At 35.1% G+C, this 20,117-nt stretch overlaps 1 protein-coding gene across 1 annotated transcript in view; it reads left to right on the top strand.

Annotated features, from left to right (window-relative positions):
• LOC119632877 overlaps positions 1-17,907 on the top strand; it is a 94,430-nt gene extending 76,523 nt beyond the window's left edge. Inside the window, 4 exon segments of the mRNA XM_038026023.1 lie at positions 12,650-15,031; positions 15,034-15,103; positions 15,270-15,383; positions 16,492-17,907. Coding sequence (XP_037881951.1) covers positions 13,027-15,031; positions 15,034-15,103; positions 15,270-15,383; positions 16,492-17,641 — 3,339 coding nt within the window. The 5' untranslated portion in view covers positions 12,650-13,026 and the 3' untranslated portion in view covers positions 17,642-17,907.
• The last annotated feature ends 2,210 nt before the right edge of the window (positions 17,908-20,117 follow it).

Below are 20,117 nucleotides of genomic sequence, written 5' to 3'. Positions count from 1 at the left end.
AAGCAGAGCGAAAGGTATAATACGGCTCTCCAATAACAAGCTGTTAGATTACGAAAAACCACAAAATGAAATGACGAAACACTGAAACGTTTTAAAAATAAACTACTGATCAGTGTGTGTATTATTTTTTATATATCGCAAGGGCCCCACACAAATGAAAAATACAAGACCCTAAAGTCAATTTTGCCGAAAAAACCAACTGGTTTCAGGTTCTCGATACCGAATAAACTCGGTAGAGTAAATTCCGAAGCTGTGGATCAAGAACTCGCTATCGAATGAAAAATTTCTCACTCGTTAAATCGGTTGTTGAATAATATATTATTCTCCCCCCTGAAGCACTTCGGAAATGCTTTGGAAAACTTGGCGGTGTTTTGCCAATATCTTTTAATGGATGCGCTTGAATGGATCTTGGATCCCAGAATCCTTCCATCGAGCCCGTGCACTTGTTCGTCACCAATGGCGGTAGAAATTCCCAGCGCGAGCAAAGATGCTGTAATCCTTCATCGCGTAACCTCTTAATCTTTTCTTAGGACTCTGTATAGGGTTCTCCTTGGATCATCCCCTTGCAAATGTTTTCAAATTACTTTCTTTTACTGCTTACAACCGTAACCTCCCGGTCCTTAATTCTGCTTGCATCTACCAGCAGTATTGAGTACTCTTGCTGCAGGACACTCCTCCTAGCATGAAAGCGTTGCACGCTTTATCAAACCTCTTGTTTAGATTGGACACGGAGTGTATAGATACGCCATCGTCCGTCTCACAATTAACATGTCGACGTTAAATTCATACTTTTTAGACTTCTCTTATTGGTTTCGTTCTCTGCGCCCTGTTTTAATTGCTAGAAAGATGGCTCGCTGATCATTGCCCAGCCTGAACTTCATACTGGCCTTGAATTTATATATAGTTTATATAATTAACATCAACACTGCTGCAGTGTTTCTGAAATATTTTTGTAAAAGAAAATCGTTGAGCGGGCTCTACACTCTTGTATTTGCAAAGTCAGCGACGCTTTGCGGCTTATTTGCACAACCTCCAGCTTTGTGCGTCGCTATTTAGGGTCTTTCAGGCATATGTGACTTCAAATTAAGCCAAAATTTTTAAGTGTTTTTGTAATTATTTTCTCGGCTCGTGTGATATGATTTTGCTAAACACAACAAATCATAGTGAATGATGACTATCTGCATAGGTTTGAACGGTGTGATCTCCGATGCCATTTGATGCATAAGAGATTTTCAAAATTCTACCAGTTTCTGGGTTGATATGCCTTTTGTTCATTCGTTGGAACAAGAGAAAAAAAAAACCTTTCAATAAAAATTCATGTTAATCGATGTACAGAAAAAAAGAAAAAAAAAAAAAAAACGGAGGGTGGAACAAAAATGATATGAATTTTTTTTTCACTAGAAAAATATTAACACAACACAACACAATACCTTTACAATACACATTGATGAATCTTGGTGTTGATGATGTCGATGGTGTCGATGATGGGTTTGTACACGATTTTTCTGGGTACTCAAGCGGAAACAAGGAGATTACAATATTCTTTTGAGCTTCTGCCTTGCTCCTGGAAAATGATATACATTGCTATCGTTTGCTCATTGTGGCATAGTTTGATGAATTTTTGTTTTTCAATTTGTCGAAGTTATTGTTGAAAGAAAATGAAAACTTGTTGAAAAAGATTGCTTCAGTTTATATTTTTTCTTTATTTTTTTTTTTATTTTTTATTTTTTTTTTGTTTTTCTCTTTTCCCCATGTTTTGTGGAATTTACTTTTTGCTATATTAAAATTTGCCCCAAAGGAAATGTAAAAAAAAAAAAAAAATTAATAACAAACAAAATCATTGTCAAATAACAAGGCCAAGGTGTGTTATACTATGTTATGAGATAAAATACTTTGTCTTTGTGGAATAAACGCAAAACATGTTCTTTGCTCTTGTTTTCATTGTTCATTGTTAGATAGAATAAAACAAAAGGCAGATAACCACAAGTTATTATTATTCATAACTGTGAAAACCAATATTTAAAGCTTTTAGCTAAAAAAACAACAACAATAATACTAAAAATAAAAAAAAATAAATAAAAAAAAAAAAAACAGAAACAGCAACAGCAACAGCAACAACCGCAACAACAACCATGAATACTATGATAACGAAAACAGCAGGACCAGCAACAAACTAAAGTTGATAATTTATGTGTTATGTGGTTGCTTTCATAAGACCTGCACTGTTCGGTATAACGGTATGAATACGACGACAACAGTATAAGGAGGATACAATATGGGCAAAGAGACCAGTCACTGCCAAAGCTCCCTTTCTCTCAATTTTTCTCTCTTACTCGTTCTCTGCATATTCAGCAAATGCTCTATGCTTTATAAATATGTGTATTCTTTATGAAAAATAAACAAAAAAATGTAAAAAATATGACTAACCAACCACAATAATAAAGTGTAATATTTGCTATAAACCAAACAACTAAACAACTAAACCGAACACTACTACTAACTAAACTTTAACAACTATGCTTCTTTACCGTCATTACAATGTATGTATATGGAATGGATGCGTGCATGCGTGTCTGTGCTTGCATATGCACGCTGCATATGTATTCTTATTTATATTATATTACTTTACTCGAAGTTCTAAACTCATTTGTTCCACTTTTTTTTTCTTTGTTTGTTTTTTTTTTTTTTTTTTAACTTTATAATCCTATTTAGGGCATCTATATATTATTATATATGTGTAATGTAAATCTACGGTGGGTGAGTGTGACGCCCATTTATATTTACTTTACGGCTTAGAGTGATTTATTCATTATGTGATACCGTGTTTCTTGGAAAAATTTCTATAAGAAATTGAAAAAGACAAACCGTTTAGGATAGAAACAACCATTTGGTTATAATGTGTAACAACTGCTTGAAACTTATCATAAAAAGTGTAATTATTTAAAAAATTCAAAACAAGAAAATAATTATGCAATATTTTTATTTAAGCAAGTTTTTCTAATTCTACTAAATATTCATAAGTGAAGTGAAATATGTTTAATGAATTTTTTTGTATCCTTATGTAATCCACTTATCTTAGATGAAAATTTTAATGCAGTGGAAATGGAAAAATATGACATTCATCGAAACAGATCTAGTTTTAGCAAATAAAACATGTCTTGACACTTAACACAACAAGCAGCACATAAAAGCAAATAAAATTTCTCTTGAAAAGCTTGGAATTTCTTCCAGCATAGATTTATTTATTCATTTATTTTTTATAGATTTTGCAAATAAATTTGTAAAGTGAGGATTTTAATAAACATCATAGAGCACATGTTCCCCTGTATTGAACACTTTACCGCACTTGAAATTTGAACTCGCAATCATTGAATTGTTGGTTGCGATCCTTTGTCTACTCGCCTACTCATTTGGATTCCCGCTTACGTATCTAGAATTTGTCGAATTTGTCATACGACTGTTATACGTTTCGTTTCATATAATTAACAATTTTATTCTGCGAACAGGATATGCACTGTTTTGTTCTTCCAAATTTTATACCAGGATTGACCCAATATTCACTATTGTATATGTTGCCTATAACTATGAATTCAGTTGATAGTAGCATAGGCAGGCATCTCGGCTAGGCTCTACCGCGCGAACGAAAAGGTCGATAATTCTTTTGCCATCAGAAGCATTTTTACAATGCAACTAAAAACAATTTAGCCAAGCATAATAAAGAGAAAACGAGAAAAGAGGCGAGAGTGTGCATTGATAAAATGCTGACAACGAGCTTGACCCTTCCAGCTTTGACCATGACCATTATAATGATATCCGTTATTTCAATTACTGCCCCGTACACATACAAAAACCACTTACACCAAAGTTTATATTGTATTCATTTTCATATTTAGTCTGATGAAAAAATAAGAAAATCAATCTCTCTCCTGGAATTTTATTAACTAGCTTTAGTTTTTTAATATATGTATGTATATGTAGGTGTATATCAAACATATAAAAATTTTCTTTTGATATCATCAAATAGGCAGGGTAAGTAAGGTAGCTAGGTGAACGCAGACCCAGTGGCTGCATTTCCAATCACTCACAGTTATGCCTTAACCTCTCCGTATGTATGGCCAGATGTGCTCTACGCAAAATAAATTTGAAACCCCAAACCTGACATATTATACATATATATATATATATATATATAATATATATCATATACATATCATATATACATCATATAATATCATGTATATATATATATATCATCTATGTTATACATATCATATGTCGACTACTAGTAAGCATACACATAGGATATAAACAGTATCCATATCATTTATATATATATATATATATTTATAATATACATATCATAAATATATATTTCATATATAACATATATGATATTTATATATATGACGTACATATGTATTATTAATAACGAAAGTAAATTAGTAATGACTCTAAAAATCAAGTTTACCCTTTGTTGCTGGCTGGCTATTATTACCTAAGGAATGTAAATTTGTATGTGGAACGCTAACGTGCGTACATAATTATTAAGTTACGAAGCATCAGTGCTTTCAATGATGCTCCGGATTCATACACGACAAAACACATCTAACCTTTATATCTGGCCAAAACTGCAAATGACTGATAATATCAACGTATTTTGGAGACATGTGCATCAACATAACAGAAAAAAAAAAAAAGAAGAAATTTGAATGTAGGTATCAGGGCTTTAGCCGATCAAGTACGATGCCGCCAGCTGTTTTCTCAACAGTAACCGCAAAAATTAAGCAATTGCCCTCAACTAAGACGCCTCCACCGGTGTTTTACCAAAATTTCATTTTTGAAATATCAGAACAAATAGTAGTCAAAGAACGTCAAGTCAAACAGAGAGGACGAATTCAATCCAACAGACTAATTTTTTGAGTAAAACACTTGTTTTGTAGAATGGACAAATTTGTTGTAGAAATATAATTTTATCGCTCCACGATCGGAAAGTGTGTCAACCTGAAAAAAGTGATGTGGAGCATCCATGTAATTTCGTACGTTATGACCACAAAATTATAGCGATTTTAGACTAAAACTTTAGTTTGGATTTTCCATTTTTCATTAAAGAAAGGCTTTGTCGTTGACACCTACCAGCCACCAATGCCGAGCAGCCACGTAACAAACCCTACTATAGCTTATGAGATTAACGTTACCAAAGTTACGAGGGGCTAAAAGCATTTATTAGGAAAATATTATGAACTTTTCCATGATCCATTGTTCATTCTAACCATCATGTACTCTCTCGTTCATGGTAATGCAAGACAAACATATTCTCTTATTGACGATGATAGAATAGCAAATTTGAACACACATTGAAAACACATCGGCCGGCATGACAAGTCGCTTAGATATGCAAGTAATTTCATGAGACATCAAGGATTCTAGCGGGCAATCCTGTATAGGCAGCATATGCGGCTTAGGCTTATAATTTGTGCAATTAGTTATAACTTTCCGCCAAATCATGCGATTATGATCGATACGTCGATAAAGGGGAGCCTCTGTATTGCAGTAATATGGAACATTAACTGATTATAATTTCTATGCCGTCGCTGCCAGTATTAGGTCAAATAAAAATTACTTTTCAAGCTATTCAAGCAAAAACGCAACAAAATGCTTTACTTTACAAATGGTTTCAAAAATGATGAAAATTCTTTACGACTTAAAAAAATTGTATTAAATATCGTCTGCACAATGTATTTCTTCGTAATTTTGAAATTTTTTTCTTTCAAGTAAGAGCTTAAGCAAATGAGTTAAAGTCGACACAACTCAACCATTCAACGCTTAACTATAAACAGACAAACTTAAGACATATGAGCACAGTTGTCTCCATAAAAATGTTAAACCACATAATATAAGAAGTGCCGCAGCAATAAAGTCCGTATATTATAATTTTGATGTGTATATAGGCATATATGTATATACAAGCTTACATATATGTATATATATATATGCTTTGATGTCCATTATAGTGGTATGAAAGTATACTAATTTAGTCAGATTGGTTAAAAATACTAAGCAAGTACAGCATAAGGCAATATGTTGTTAATTTGTGGTAACTGCTTCAGCTGTATATGGGCCGGAGTCATGAAAAAGGAGAGGAGAGTCTAAAGTTACGCATAATTGTAGCGAGAATACGACAAGTTGAGCCTACAAAGGCAACAGTTCAAGTCTTAAAAAAAATTTTCGCTGAAGGAAATGTTTCGAAAAGTATTTGCGTTGCGCTGTGTTTTCAGGAACAAAAATTCAAACTTGCGCAAAGCGATATTCGGAACCAAGCAGTGCACTCTCTCTCTCTCTCTCTCTCTCTCTCTCTCTCTCTCTCTCTCTCTGTCTCTGATTGAGTTCTGTTCAAACTATCTAAAATTAATTTAAATAAATTAAAAACTGCAACAAGTCGTAACCTAAAATTTCGACCATCATTAACACTAATCGAGTTAACGATCTACACTTAAGGTTTTTCATCTGTCTATATTGGTTTAAATGATGGGTATCCAAGTTTCGTTTTAAAGTGATTCGAAAAAATGTACTCATTTATTTTCTTGTTTTATTGGTCTTTCATTCTTTCTATTAAATTCATAGTTAAGTGGAGACAGACAGTTTAACAAGCAATGCGGAACAAATATGTTAGACGTTATATTATGCAAGTATAAAAAGAGAACCGTGAAAAGTGCAGAAAGAAAAACTCTCAAAACTAGTAGCAAAAATTAAAATACCAGAAAAACTATATAGACTTGGAAAGCAGCACATAAACTAAAAGAAAGAAAAAGAAAAAAATAAAAAATAGAGAAAAAAGTCATAGAAGAAAAACTGTTCAAATCATAAATGTCAAAAATACACGAAGTCTTGCATACTTTATAACTTCGAACACAAAAATATTCACTTACAGTAAAGGCCTAAAATGCACTGAAAACATTTTTAAACAACACTACAACTACAAGCAAACGAATGCTGTATTCTATGGCATTAAGGCCAATAATAAAAACGACAACCGCACTATCATCAGTAGCTATATAAAAATAAAATACGCCACTCTCTCTCTCTCTCTCTCTCTCTCTCTCTCTCTCTCTCTCTCTCTCTCTCCCTCCTACCCATTCTTTCTCCACCTCTATTCCTTTTCTATGAGTTTAGCCATAAGTGTATGTGAGCTTTAAGTAGGAACAGCTGCAAATGATGCCTTTTAGTTGTTCTCTTTTGTTTTTTTTTTTATTTTGTTTTTGTTTTTTTGCTCAAAACAGCATTTATATGTAGATGTAAACTTTACCTACCATTTACTACAGTGAAATTGCTATTGCTACACCGCGCGTTATGTGGCAAGCAACACTTTGTTGGTATTTTGTGGTACTTGTAATATTTATGCAGTTATTAGCGGCATGTTGCACTACAGCGTAAATTTTTTCGCTTTGTTTTTTCTTTCGCTATGTATTTTCTTTTTTTTTTTTTTGTTTTTATTTTTGCTCCTTTGTTTTCATTTGTGGATTTTAGCTATTTGTGGCATTATATGGTTATGATTATAGCCAAACATGCAACAAACACCATAGTAGAGTCATCAACTTGCATTCAGCCATACATTCTGTTAACATTTTATATTTCATGCAGAGGTCAATAATTCCCGGGGCTTTCTCGCCTTCATTCATCAACATAGTCTCCTTCAAAAATGATACAAACATTGTAACGGTCCTCTGACTTCTTGAAGAATTATAGAAATATTTTCTAAGACTCTGGATACTGGAAGCATTTTCCCTGAAGCATACTTTTGAGATCTCCATACAGGCAGTAGTAGTTCAAGGTGGCCAGATCTGTAGAATACTGCGTATGGGACAGCAATCCAAACTTCAATTCATCCAATTTTGTTGCCATGAATTTATTAGACCGTGCCTTCATTCCCCGGCGGCAGCAAAATAGTTTTCTCATGTCGAAATTTTTATGCATTGCCTTTTAGGATGTCGGCTCTCCCTTGCAGCTATAAAAATTTTCAAAAATATATTGATACTTTCTGATGTAACAACCGCTTTTGAGGGTCCATTGCGTGAAGCAAAATCGATAGCCGTACGACATGTTCAAAATCAAGAACCCATCGAATTTTCAAAACGCTTTTCAAGCCTATGCTGAGCTTAAGGCGTATTTCTCTTCACGGAAAACCATCTTTTGCCGACACAGGAAATTTGGACTGTAACACAAGTGGCACCACTAATAACACTCTAACCCGTAATTCGTTAATGCGTAAAAGAAATATGAAATTTTGACTTATCGTCATTGACTTTGTTGTCGTTTGAGGATTTGGGGTTCTCTACAGGCCATTTTTTGTTAAAGGCGACTTCTATGCATTAGCTCCGGAAATGATTGACCATTGAGTTGCAGTTTAGGGAGGCTTACGCTAGGCACTTTTTCGTTTCATGGCTCTTTTAAGTACTACCACCAGGTGGTCAGAGTCATTGTAACAAAAGTTTTGAAAAACAGAATGAAATTTTTACAAATTTCCTACGGCCCGACTTGGGTAAGTTAGTAAGTAAGTGGGCCGTGAAAGTTCAATTTGAAGAAATTGAGAGCTACTGACCTAAAGTTAATGTTAACAGACTTCGCTTGAGAGCACAACTTCTATGAACGAATTGTAATTTTGTTTGTAACATTCAGAAATACTTTTTGAAGAACATATCTCCGCGACAGGTACCTCGGTTTCCTGTTAATTGTTTTTAGTTATTATTCCATTTTTTACGTTAAAGTAAAGAACGTTTGCAAAAAATTCTCTTAAGACATTGTGCCAAACGTGTATATACGTCAGCTTTACCTATATAAGCTATGATGAGGCAGGCAGGCAAACAACGTCATCAGCTTTCGTTAACGAAATGAGCTTTCTTCTCAGAAGTACTTGTGTATTTAAAGTCACAAACATTGTGTCAGCTGACATCACATGCTTCATATCAACTGCGGGTTGCTTATCATTATTAAATACAAATTCAACTAAATATAGCTTACATTTGAAATACACATACACATACTAATATTAATTGTATTCTGCACATTCCATCTCTTAAGGTTCGGCAATCAGCTGGATTGGTTCATAAGTTCCTCTTCATTTGCTTGAAACTTTAAAGTGATTTTAGAAATCCACTTCTCTCTTCGTTTTCTATGGCACATTCTCTACGTTATGTAAAATTTATATTCCACACTGTTTGTAATGGAAACACACAAAGTTTATGTCGACGGAAGCACATAATAACAAGCAGAAATTAAGATAGGCTCATCTTTTATTATATCAATCGATCCAGGCTCACTTTTTTAATCGACCATCTTTTAAACTGGTCCTTGTCCACGTGTTATTGTGTTGAATTTATGCAGTTGAAATTCATTATGCAATAATTTTTAACTCCACTGATAAAGCCTATTCAAATAGAGAAGCTTTTACGATCATTCCCGAGCTGACGCTCCGTTTTGAAAATTATTATGCATTTTTTACGTAAAAATGCGTGAAAAATGTGCTTGCTATAAGGCGTCGCAAAACTAACCCTTAGACCGTATGCCGCAACCAGTTGTAAGTTTAGGTATTCTATAATGAAAGACTGATGTGCAATATTAATGTTTAGATCACATTGGTCCATTTTTACAGTTCCTCCCGTATAACGGTGTGTAATATAAAGGTAAATGGACAGCGGCCACTAATTTTTTTAAGTCTTATATTGAAATTTCTTTGATAGGATAAGTAAATTTAGACTGCGTTATTTTACGTTCTTGGTCCCATGCCAGATAACACTTGGGTATATAATTACCTTGACTGAACTATATGTGCGCTCTCTTATTCATATTGGTTTTAGTCAGTCAAAGCTTAAACGACGACCGTCTAAATATAATGTCATTTCGAAGCTTTGCTCACACAATTCAGTGGTGGTTTTAGTGACCGTACTTTTGTTATAATCCAATGGCTAAACAATGATTTTTGATCGGAAAAAATCCAGTCCAAAGAAGCTATGACTTGACAAGTGTCATGAACACTCCATTCAAAAATTTTTCGGTTCTTTGTTGAACTTAAAAGGAGTCGTGCAACTAGTAGCTGTCTTGTTAGCGACATCAAAAGCCATTGAAAGTATCCACTATCGTTTATAAGTATTTTGATTACAAGGGAACTTTTTCCGAGACACCTAAAGCATTTACTCACAATTTAATATGGCCACCGCGCCACAGATCGTTGACTGCGTAGTCAAGGGCACATGAATTGAAGTTCGAATTACTGTATTTCACGAACAAGTCGTTCTATAAAAAAGGCCTCGATATGTAAGGACAGCGTTAGAGTGCTGGCATCACACTGGAAGGGTACTATGTCGATGAAGAACGCTTTTTTTAGCTAGTTCGGGAAATTATTGACAGATGTCTTGAAGCTTTTTGACACTCGTCTATATAAGCTCTTGATTTTCCTCATACTAATGCTATAATTTTTTTTTGTATCCTAATCGATGCTTTTAAGCCATAGTACAGCTGCAACGATGCCATTTTTATGTAACAAAAGCAAAAGAAAACTTTCTTGTTACGTAACGCGACTTTTACGCTTATGGTGTTGTCATGTATTTTGCTACAAAGAAGAAAATCACGATAAACAACTATCGAGCAACACCCCCTCAATTAGGAACTACTTCAATGGTGAATTTTCTGCATTCTCCCTAAGACTAAATTTTCTATTTTATAAATACGTCATAAAATTTTCTATGAAATTTATAGTGTTGTACATGACATGTTAGTCTATTGTATTGTTTTCCCCTAAGACAGTTTTGTTGCTAGTTTACATAAAACCATAAACTTTTCGTTATGAATAATTAAATGATTTTGCAAATCTTTTAAAAACATTTAAATATCTTTCAATATCTACGCTCCTACCTCTGACAGTTACTCTAAAATTGTTACGCAAAAAATATGAAAGAGTTACTCTAGTTCTATTCCCCTTTGGAGCAAATTTCAGACAATCCATGTTTGTTGTGGAGCAAGAAGATTTTATCAACATCATCATGCCGTTCCGCAACTACAGAAAATAAGAGGTTGGATTTGTCTTATAAGAAAATGTTGGGTATTTACTTTCTCGTCCGCTCATCACTAGATCGCACAATGTCTCCGCCATTTATTCATCTTCTCCATGAACCTTCATCGCATCTATTCCCAGCAATATATTCGATTTAAAGTTTTCCATTTTCCTGAGCTAATTAAGTCAACTATTTGCAGTAAGCTTTTTGAAGGAGTAATGGGGAATCGTGTGTGTTTACAACGACGATAATTCCTAATAAGGATGTACAGCTGGTAACGTCAATGCTAATGTCAATGTAGGTCAAGCTGCACAACTTCTAGACAGTTAGGGAAACTTTCTCAGAAACGTTCTGAGGAGTGAAAATTTTTCCTTTAAGGATAGGCAGAGTTTCATTAAGGTGGTCAAGTTATCCCACAGCGACTATTCCGGTCAACATGATATTAAATATTTCGTTCAACCTCTCTATTTCTCCTTTCTCTTTAAGTTCCTTCCTCCAAAGCAAAAAAGAAAGAAATTTTTGTCCCCACTTTTCAGTCCAATCTTTTACTTTAATAACTTACTATTGTAATGATTAATGTTTCCCTCCTATTTTACTGCTAATCTTCACCACTTAATTATTTTAATCTGACTCTTTAACAAAATAAAAATTTCTATTCAGGTTAAAGTAACCTCATCAATTTATAATATTACATATCGGCCTATTGTTAGTCTGATCGGACAGTTCTCTAATGAACTCAACTTAGGAGGCTTCTCCCATTGGTCAGTTCCCTTACGGACCATATTGAATTGTCTGATGGGCTTTGCAGCTCGATCCCGAAGCAGGAGAATATTCAGTCTCCCTATACTCTACTCAGATGTAATTGTCGTTGCCAATTGATTAACTGATCACATGCGCAGTAAGTCAGTTCACAACAGCTCTCGATATTGTCATTTCGCCCCAATTTATATGATTTGCAGCTCTTCTCTTCGAGAAAGACGAAAGAAATTGAACAAATAATGAAAAGCAAAACTTAATCCTCGCTGAATACATAAAGATAATCTAAAACTAGTTCATGCGTCTTTTTTTATCCTTACGACATTCCGCTCTCTTTTTGCTATTGTCCTCGTATTATTCTTAACATTTAGTTCCATCGAGTCTAAAAGTTAGCTAAAGTTGTTTTATTTCATCGTAAAACTTCACGAAGTAGCTTTCTCTTCATTTCGCTGAACGTAAAAAGCGAAAATATAAATTTAATAAACGTGTTCTTCTATTAAGAGCAATTTACTACAATTTATTTTAATAAAATTTTTTTTCCCGTTGCTTTTTTGTCTTCATAAGGTCTTTATGTGTTTACACAACTCACGGAGGTGGAGCCGTTAGATTTTCATGGCTTAACTGGTGTTCAATTAAAATTTATATGTACATATATATGTACGAAGAAGATATATATTCATATTAAAACATCGCAGCTTATTTCATATACTACCATATGACCATATTTGAAAGGGGAAAAGAGAAAATTGAATGAACGAGTAGCAAAGAATACAATTAAGAATTAAGTCACTATAGAAAACATTTTTAAATAATTTAAAAATTTAATTGCGATATTCTCTCTGTTACAGATTTACGTTACCTCAACTGTTTTCCTTCTATGAGAACTATTTCTCATTAATAACTGACCTAAAGTCAAAATTGTAAGTCAATCTTATGAACGATGCGATGTAAGCTTGAAAGCAGTAAAACAATTATTATCATTTAAGAGAAGCGAGCAAAATTTTAATGATATTATCTTGCCATCGCAACGTCATGATTAAGCCATTCAGGATATTGCCGTAATTGGCTGAAATATGATATGCAGCTGGGCTTGTAATACGTATTCATCATCAGCGCGGGCTACAATAATCGCAATAGGCTCTTTGCAGCTTATGAATATAAATGTGGAGTATGTTACATAAATGCAATTGCAAGTTGAAATACAATTGTAAAAGCCTGATATGCCATGGCACGAATCAAAATTATCAAACTAACACGAAACACAACAACAACAACAACAACAAAAACAACGACAAGCCCGGCATTAACAACATCAACAGCGTTAGAAGGAGGAAAGGAAGAAATTCAAGACCAGCAAACAGAACAAAAATGCTGTCATGCGGAACATTTCGAATATCAAACATTTGGCCACTCCGAGCGTTATTGTTCAGATTTCAATGGCATTCAAACAACTCAGTTAGAAAATCGCAGACATCTCCGCAATGCAACAAGGACATTATGTGATAATACCGATAGACAAATTACGTTATCTGCCAAAGTGAGAAGAAAATCAAAAATTCGATTATTCGCGACAAGAAGATATTTATTGTTACCCCTACCACCGCCACCGCCCCGATTAAGTTTGCGTCACATACCATTGGTGCAATTGCTTTGGCTCGTGTGTTGTCTTAGCAGTTTGGCTCACAATTCAACGGCCGAGTGTCCGAGTGTTTGCGAGTGTAAATGGAAAAGTGGCAAAGAGTCTGTTTTGTGCCTTAATGCAAACCTAACGCATATACCAGCACCTTTAGATGCTGGTACTCAAGTTTTGGATTTAACCGGCAATGAGATCGCTAGCATTCCCGACGATACATTTGTCGAAGTGAATTTGCTTAATTTGCAAAAAGTTTACTTAGCCAAATGTCGTTTAAGTATTTTAGAACGTCATGCTTTGAGAGGTTTAATTAATCTGGTAGAATTGGATTTGAGCTATAACGCTTTAACGCGTATACCCTCAGAAGCTTTGGAATTGGTCACCGAATTACGTGAATTAAAATTAAATGGCAATCCCATTCACATAGTGGCCAACGACGCTTTCCTAAGAATGCAGCGTTTGGTGCGACTGGAATTAAGCGACTGCTTCATCTCTAATGTGGAAGTGAAAGCGTTTGCCGGGTTGGAATCTAGTTTAGAGTACTTAAAATTGGATGGTAACAAGCTGAGCGAAGTAAGATCGGGTACTATAACTTCTCTATCTAATTTACATGGTATTTCACTATCACGTAATCAGTGGAATTGTTCTTGCGCTTTAAGACCTTTAAGAGTTTGGATGTTAAGAGAGAATATACCTTGCGGTATACCACCCATTTGCCAAAGTCCCCCTCGATTGGTTGGCAAGTCATGGGATAAAGTTGATCTAGATGATTTTGCTTGCGTTCCGCAAATTATCGCGACAGATACTACGGCCCATGGTGTTGAAGGTCGCAATGTGACTATGAGCTGTTTTGTTGAAGGTGTGCCTGAACCATCGGTAAGATGGATGGTAAAGAATCGCATAATTGCTAACCTGACCGCTTCGAACGGAGATTACCCATCTACCAGTCCCCGTACTGCAGCTGCCACTCAAGGACGAAAAACTTACGTAGTCAATATGTTACGGAACGCTTCAAATTTAACCATACTCACGGCGGATATGCAAGACGCAGGGATTTATACTTGTGCTGCAGAAAACAAAGCTGGAAAAGTCGAAGCTTCAGTCACATTGGCCGTATCTAGACGGCCGCCGGAGGCTCCATTAGGATTCAAAGTGATATTGTTGTGTATTTTCATAGCTTTGTTATTCGTTGCTGGTTCTTCTTTTGCGGCAGTTTGTTTATGCTCACTGCGTCGCAAACGAAAAATGCGTTTGTGGAATACAGTGCCTCAGGGACGTAGCGAAAGTTATGAAAAAATGGAAATGACTTCGCGTGCTAGCGGCGGTGTTGGTGTTTTAGGTTCGGGCGGGGTAAGCAAACCCGATCTAGGCGGTAAACTGGGCAAACATGATAGCGTTAAAAATGCAAACGCGGCCGGAAATTTATTTCATAACGATGAAAATGGTTACTTATGCACGGCCACTGCTCCACTCAACTGTGGTTCGGATGATAATGGCGATACGGGTGGCGCTATAGTCAATCCAAGCGGTGGGAGTGCAAAGCGTAACGGTGATTATCGCAACGTACCAACACATTGCGATGATGATGATAACGAAAACAACACAAATACAGCCAGCAGCAGCAGCATGCAGCACCCCACCTCAGTGAACGGAAGCACTTATCAAAGAAGTTTATTTTTAAAAAAGGCGACAGCACCGGCAACAACACATAATATTAGCATGTCATCGACCAACAATTCTAGCTACAGCTCAAGCATAACAACAGGGCGCTGGAGTAAGGGCAACGCCACGCTACATTGCACTACAAGTCCTCAGGATATAGCACGTAATAACAGCGGCAACCAAGCATCTTTGGTGGCAGGAATGACTGGCAGCGAAACAACGGGAAATAGTGGGTCAAAGACAATGGACGACACCGATTTACATATACCACGATTGATTGATATCGGGTAGGTATAAATATGCAATATGATAAGTTTGAACACAAATACGCACATCCGAAAGTCATTGTACGGGACGAACATGTTAACGCACATATTTCTCCTTTCATTTTTTGTCTTTAGATTACTCGAAAAATCATGGTACTACTAAGCCAAAGTATATGTCAAGTGAGCCAGTCAGTTTGTGAGTGTAAGTCGCCATCTGTCTTATTCTCTCTGTGTGTATGTTTATGAGTGTGCAAATGTTTTTTTTTTTTTTTTTTTTTTTCGTGTGCATGAGCTTGCATGCTTGCATTCTTTTGTTGTCTGTTATTGCTGTTGTTGCCGAGATTATTATGGCTTACACTTGACACTTTTCTCATTCTTTCTCTTTCCGTTCTCTTTCCGAAAGTGTCTTACCCTTTCGCTCTTGCTTGCATTTCACGGCTTTCAAGAGGCCTCAGTTTAACAATGAGTCCAACGAGAAAACATACTAATGAGGTGTTAAAAAACAGAAGAAAAAAAAAAGTCCTTCTACTTGAAGGGGCTCATAAAAATATTTGTTCGTTGCTTTCTCTTGACCTTCCTTTGCTTGAAATTTATTTGCTTTAAATGATGATATGCTTATTAAAATTTATAACATTATTGAAACATATTAATTTTGTTGATGACGTTTCGCTTAATTCAAAGAGAAGCAGCTATCCTTACATGATTAATTGCCTTAAAACTTTAACTCGTATATGAGATTGACGAAATGAATGACGAATAGAAAATCATTTTAAAAGCTTCGCCAGTCTTTGAATCGGAAAGTTCGTTCGAAAATAGCAAAACTTGATTATGTCGTAAATTTATATATATATATATAGATGTATATATTTATAAACATCAGCTGAATTTTCTACTTGCAATTGTATGAGCGATGAACAATTCTTGCTTTCAAGGTGACAGAGATTTTGCTTCCTTTTCTTTTTCTTTTGCATGGCTTTATTCGAATAAGGAGTTAAAAGACATCTTCGTAAGCTTTTTATCCCGCAAATGCAAATTGCTCCGTTTCATTTCATTTCTTCGAAACATTTTGATATATGAGCTCAGAATGTGTTTACAAAGCTTTAACATTGTGTTGCTAATTTATTTTCAGATCTACAACCGATTCTGTTCCGACTTCTATATCCGGTAAAGTGGATGCCAACTCAAGATATGGTCCAGTTTATAATCACGTAGCCAACTGGGTTACTACTTCTATAGCTACCACAAAAATCGCATCTCCTAACACCGCCGGTTATTATAGTCCTAAAGATGAAATTAATAGATCGGTGTTTTGTGAAAAAGATAATTCTGACAATGATCTCTTCGACAGTAACTATCCGGACTTACTGGACATAGCTAAATATGCGGTAGCTCAAGCGACTAGTTCTACTCAGGCTAATGGCGGTCTATGTACGCTACCTAGAAAACTTAAAAATACAGGGAAATTTTTCAAGAATTCTTCTGATAGCCAAAGTCCTCTACTAGCGGATAATTCAAGTAAGTACGGCAGCAGTACATTAGGTGGCGACGGATCATATCTGAATGAAGTAGCGTTAGGACGGCGATTCTCGGCAGAGTCATCTTATTCAAATTATGGTGGTGGTACTGTCACATATACCAAAGGCCAAAGATCGAACAGTTTCCTTAATTTAGTGCATAGCACAAATAAGGGATCTGGAATACCGGCTACCAGTAATAAAGCAGGTATAGCCAATGCCGGAGAACGCAGAAACCCCAGTCTGCCGTCGTCACCGGTGCATGAATTACATCAGCAGCATCAGAGATCTTTTAGTTCAGCGGCAACGCCTCTCCTGGACTTCACCTCACTGACAACACGGACTAGTTTGGCAAATCCAACTACGGGGACACCGGGTGGCTCCCATCCGGCAGCTATGCAACATCCCACCACAACTACCACACCGGTCACTGCCTATGACTATCATGCAGCTCAGTTGGAGCGCTTTTTAGAGGAATATCGCAATCTACAAGATCAATTGTGCAAAATGAAAGAAACTTGTGAGACAATACGCAAGAAAGAACAACCGGTTCGCGTGGGTCTAGGACATGCTGCACACGCCGCAGATCCCGTGATGTACAGTGCAGCTATCGCGGCCAACAGTCCCACCACCAATGCGAAAATTAGCCTAAAAAGTAAAACAACACTTCCCGGCCAACCACCAGATCCGCCACCATATTGGTTACATCGTAACGCTATGCTGAAACGTTTAAATGGCTCGCAAAATGAAATTTTTAAAAGCTAATGAAAATTTGTTCAGCGATTCAAATTAAGTTTAGGATACTTTCGTGTGCGATCATTTAATAGTTGTTGGTTTTAATAATTTTTTTTGAAAAATAAAAAAGGGAATGTTTAAGGAGCAAAATTTAAGCTTAGAAGATAAAAAACTTCCCTCCAATGAAAAAAATATATATTTTTATTCGGGATGCATCAAACACAGAGTTCTCAGTTCCTGCTTTTAATCTATGAGAAAATGAAAAGAAAAAAAAAAAAAAAAACAAAAAAAAGCAAAAAAAATTAAAAATCAAATCATATAATATACGAAAACTACATTCGCTTTATGGTGAACCCGCCACTTCAATTAAACAATGTGTCGAAATTTGACTTTTTAACTCTTCTTCAATAACTTTCTCTACTTTTCTCGAAATGCTCTCCGATCATTACGAAATTCAGACCACTTTAAAAACTCAACTATGTAATCACTTTACACCGGCAGCTAGATAAGCGCGGCAAATCTACTTCAAATTCTATGCTAGCGTATACTTTAGCATTTCTCTTTTCTTCACGGTAGTATAACAAAAAATTGTATAAAAAACTATCTTAAAAGACATATGATTAGAAATGCAAAAAACAATGAAAACATTAAATTCCTCAGTTGAAAACTTTCCAAACACAACACAAAATCTCGCATTTATAATTGAGAAGTTTTAGATTAAGAATATAAGGATAAAAAAAAGAAAGAAAAGCAGACATAAGGCCATTAGCAAGGAAGTGAAATAGAACTCTGGAAATGGAAAGAAATTCCCGGGTTCTCTCTTTGGTTTGCAGGCATGTAAAATATTATTATATACACGAAAAGTTTTATTCTCTCTCTCTCTCTCTCTCTCTCCCTCTCTTTCTCTCTCTCTCACTCCCTCTCTCTCTTTCTCTATCTCTCTCTCTCTGTTTCCCTCTCTATCTATCTATCTATCTATTTATCTATATCTCTATCTATGTCTTTCTCTTTCTAACTGTCAGTAACATTTTCGCTTACTCTCGTGTAGAAAATCGATAGCACATACATTTAAGGCCCTAATATTAGGTAACTCTATATATACTTAGTCTCATACAAAAACAATAACAATAATATGCAATAGAATTCTTAATTATCATTAATAAAAAATTTTCAATACGAAAAAACAAACGAGATTTTAAAATATTAAAAAATCATTAAAAAAATATGTAGTAATTGTAGCTAATTCCTTATTCTCAAAACAAAAAAAAAAAAAAAAAAAAAAAAAAGAGGAAAATTAAAAAATTTCTATAAATAATTGTTAGTTCTTTCATTTACACCTATACATACAACAAATTTTTCTTTTGCAAATACTTAAAAAATAAGTATACTATACTTTAAGTATTTGTTGTAATCGTGAATGTATTATACAAAATTACATAAAAACTTCTTGTCTGTATACAAAAGAAAAATACAAAAAAAAGTTAAAAATCTTAGGCCGAATTTCCGATAGTCATCACCACTAGTTTTTTCTTTTTTTTTTTTGGCACCTTGGAAGCAAATGAAAGTAATCTGTGTGATTCTTAATTCTTAGACACAATGTAGAAAAGTACAAGCATTTATAAATCGGAAGGTATAAGCTAAAACATACGAAATCAAAGAAAACATTTTAGAAAACCTGTGAAAGACAAGGAAATCATTTCTTTCCATAAAATGCGTAGCGGGAAAATGTATCTTCTCTGGGGTTTGTTGGGATCCGAAACTATATTAAGTCTCCGCCGTCTCTTATTTTGACGCTAAATTAAGATTGTTCGATATAAGTCAAACAGAAGTACGAACACATATCAAAATATGCATTCAGAACTCCGTATGTGAACCCATCAACAAAGTATAGGGAACATATTCTTTGATAAAAGCTCTTGCAAGACCCTGAAGGAAACATCAGAGACCTTATAAGGTATGTATATTCTTGAGCATCATCAACTTGTAAACCAAACATAAGTAGGTCCTTCTATACGTCCGTCCGCCTGTTCGTTCGTCTTCTTGTGTCATTCCTGCGGTGAAGAAACAGCAATCGGCTTCAAATTTGGCACAAAGATTGGAAGCTTTTCACTGCGGGATCGTATAAAGTCTCCACAACTGTAATGGGTACCAAAGTTACAGTCGCACCCGAATATAATTCTCTTACTAAAATTTTCTAATTCAAAAAATGTTTTATATGACGATAACTAATTTCTAAGCGCTGTTATACTAAGCAGTCAGCTATTCGATTAACATCAATTAAACACAGGTTTTAAATGCGTCAATGCGGCCTCTCTCCGTTCAGGACATTTCTTTTTAATTTGTAGAAGTTAAAGTACACCTTTAGATCTAAAGCCGTAAAATTATGACTATGTGGGCAATGGTTGGAGATCCACGACTGCGATGTCTTTATTGTTATTTTTCTAAAAACTTTGTCGCAAAAACAAAGTCGCTTCAATCGTAAATGAAGACTTTTGCAAAATGAGCG

This window comes from Glossina fuscipes, unplaced genomic scaffold (assembly GCF_014805625.2).
Source record: "Glossina fuscipes isolate IAEA_lab_2018 unplaced genomic scaffold, Yale_Gfus_2 2, whole genome shotgun sequence".
Lineage (NCBI taxonomy): Eukaryota > Metazoa > Arthropoda > Insecta > Diptera > Glossinidae > Glossina > Glossina fuscipes.
The sequence above is the reverse complement of the archived record's forward strand: the minus strand, read 5'-3'. Positions and strand labels throughout refer to the sequence as shown.